The sequence below is a fragment of the Amphibalanus amphitrite genome, unplaced genomic scaffold, assembly GCF_019059575.1.
Source record: "Amphibalanus amphitrite isolate SeventyFive unplaced genomic scaffold, NRLGWU_Aamphi_draft 000378F_arrow, whole genome shotgun sequence".
NCBI lineage: Eukaryota > Metazoa > Arthropoda > Thecostraca > Balanomorpha > Balanidae > Amphibalanus > Amphibalanus amphitrite.
The window spans coordinates 277,007-280,000 of NW_024881872.1; the positions used below are offsets into that span (position 1 = coordinate 277,007).

Here is a 2,994-nt window from a genome sequence, read left to right on the forward strand (position 1 = left end):
AAAATTTCTCGGCTCATTTTGGAAACAAAAACTGGCGCTTTGGAATGCTCTCAAAGCACAGCAAGATAACTTAATGAGGTAACGGCCACTGCATGCTGGGTGAGTTCGGCGTTTTACTACTGTTGGCTTTCAAGTTTCAACCATCGAGCCTGGTTGAGAGTGTACTTTGATGTTCATAAAATCGGTGTAAGTAAAACGAAACATAAGGCAGGCGAGGGTAAGGAATTGTTTCTTCTAAGGGTGTTACAGATCATTAGAACAAAGCTTTAAATATGGACTTTTCATTTAATTCAATTTAATAATAGATGCCCCTTTTGCCTGTCCAAGCGGTCACGCCACACCGCTATGGCTCAAACTCACTGTTCTAACTCCTAAAATTACCGGATTTTTTGCCCCCAAAGCCGTCAAAATACACTAGACCACCTGAGGTCACGGCTGTGACCCGGGTCGGTCACCCCAGCGCCGGTCACCTGCCTTATTTGGCTCGGACAGGTGTCTGAATCTGGCGGCTGTCGACCGCCGCCGCTTCGTCGGCCGCGTCGGCGGCGGCGGCGGCAGCGTCGGTGGCGACGGCGAGCACCAAGTAAGGCGCGTGCCGACCCCTGGCACGGCCGCAAGGTATAAAGGAGCGTGGCACGCGACCACCCGCTACAGTCCGCTCGAGCTGTCCATTGCATTCACGTGGAGTTTCAGGTAGGTGCGCCGCAGCTCGGTGGGAGGAAGCTGAAGGAGGTGGATGGGTGGATAGTGACGGCTGCCAGTGATCAGCAGTGACGAGCTGGTGTGAAGTGATAAAAGTGGCGGTGCTGGAGTGATCCGAGATGTGGATTTAGCACAGAGATTCCCTTTGGATCTGCTAGTATGATTGGATCAAAGGGACGGATTCTTCTGTTACAAAATTGCGGGATGCAATCAGATTTTATAACCACCTACCTGCCTTGATTCATATATTCAAATTCTTATACGAGTTAAAAATTTAGGTGCAACATTTGCCTTGAAATCAAGTTTGTGGTCATGGGTAACGATACTGGCGGTAACAATCTTTGATAGCAAACCGACGTGAATGATTGGATAAGCAGGCATTTGTTCGGTGTTTTCGTTAATCATTGTTACCATACGAGCCTGAGCAAACTATGGCTGGTCTATAGCCCGGCCATGGTCCATTGAAGCCTTTAGGCAGTATACGAGTGATAGGGGGATGAACCCTTTTAAGATTCTCTTTTACGGCTATTTCTTTCATTCAGCTATGACGATTTTCAAAATTCAATTACCTTTGGAGAAGCATGAGCTGAATTGAATGCTTTAATTTCACTTCCGATTCTGGGACTCTGAGACTTCAGGCAGGCTCAAAAAGGAATGTTATTTTAGAACATTCATACAGGCATTCTAAATTCATAGCTTTACTCCATGGCACTTCGGGAAGGTTTATATTATAATGCATTCGGCTGATATCTGTTTGCAAAGTGCTGCAGTCAACTTTTAATATGCGTGAAAAATGGCAGGCTGCAACTAAGGAATTTTGCTGTTCTTTTTTATCTGACATTAACATAAGTGCTCATTGCACTGCAACATTTCATCCACTGCTGAGAATGCAGAGGCTTATAAATTTAAAATTGAAACAACATTTAGCGTTTTTAATGGAATAGGTATAAAGCAAAGCGACGTGTTGAAAATATTTTGAAATTTCGATTTTTCATATTTGTTAACTTCAAATTACTTTACTTGCTTTAAGCTAGAATTTATTTCTTTCAAGAATCGCCAAAATGTTGCAAAAATGGAACATTTAAGGCATACGGTACCCATTGCAGCTAAAGGTAAAAGTGGACGGTCAAAATATTTGCAAAAAAATTGCTAGCCCGCCCACGAAAATAGGCCCCGCTCGCTGCGCGTTACATCCGCTGACGGTGTGTTCTCTGTTTGTTTCAGACTCTACCTAACCATCCATCATGTGTGACGACGACGTTGCTGCCCTTGTGGTCGACAATGGCTCCGGCATGTGCAAGGCTGGGTTCGCCGGTGACGACGCGCCCAGAGCTGTCTTCCCGTCCATTGTCGGTCGCCCTCGTCACCAGGTGCGTATTCAAACAGAAACTAAATATAAATTATAATATATAAATTAGCAACATTTTAATAAATCATCAAATATTCCCAATAAACTGCAGGCTTAGTGAGCTGACTTTATGTATTTCAACTCTCTATTTAACAAAACAAGTTTCTTAGAAAAGCAAGGTCTTTCAACGTTTCCTTTAAAAAATGTCTTTTTATGACCAAAATAAAAGGTCAGCCATAGACAAATAACAGCAAAATGTTTTTTTTTTAAGTTTTGAGTTTTGTTTCGAAACTTGGCTTGCGTCACTTCATTGCGAAATTAAATCGGTTCACCAACCAGGCCAACCCGTCTCCCTACCACCGATCTGGTGACCAAATTTAGCCCGTCGGACGCGTCTGCGGTACATCAGTCATCCCCGCTCAGACCCCGGAAAACGCCCGAGGGCCGCACGAGCTCGCGCGCGCCTTATTTGGCGCGACCCGGGCGCTGGCGGGCCGCCGCCGGCTACAGTTTTAGCGCGCGCGGCTGCACCGGTAGCGCGAGGCGGCGACCCGCCCCCTGGCGCTACGCCAAAACCGCCGCGGGCGCCGCCTCCCGCGGCCGGGAGACGAGCCAACACGCTGGAGCAACAACCGGCCGGCACGTATTTCAGGGTGCAAAATCTGCACCCGCGCTTCTACAGACAGCGGAATGATACACAAAGAGGAGGATTCGGGAAATTGTGAAACTTCGCAGCTGGGGTCGTTTACCGGCGCCATGCCACAGTTCCCTTAACACGTGGGAGGTCAGTTTGAAATATGGGGAAATCGGGGGGTATTTCAGTCCACAAAATTGTAATTATATGTTACGAGATCAACAGTGGGTGCTGCTGATGAAATGTAGCAAATTTTGGAGACCAATAATGGCCTCCTTTCTCCAAACAAAATAGCGGGAAGCTTTAAAAA

The 2,994-nt window shown here is 46.5% G+C and overlaps 1 protein-coding gene across 1 annotated transcript in view; it reads left to right on the forward strand.

Annotated features, from left to right (window-relative positions):
* The first annotated feature begins 529 nt into the window (after nucleotides 1-529).
* The window catches only part of LOC122390001 (actin, muscle), a 4,539-nt gene continuing 2,074 nt past the window's right edge, over nucleotides 530-2,994 (forward strand). Inside the window, exons 1-2 of the mRNA XM_043382560.1 lie at nucleotides 530-693; nucleotides 1,927-2,072. Coding sequence (XP_043238495.1) covers nucleotides 1,947-2,072 — 126 coding nt within the window. The 5' untranslated portion in view covers nucleotides 530-693; nucleotides 1,927-1,946. The remainder of the gene's footprint in view (nucleotides 694-1,926; nucleotides 2,073-2,994) is intronic.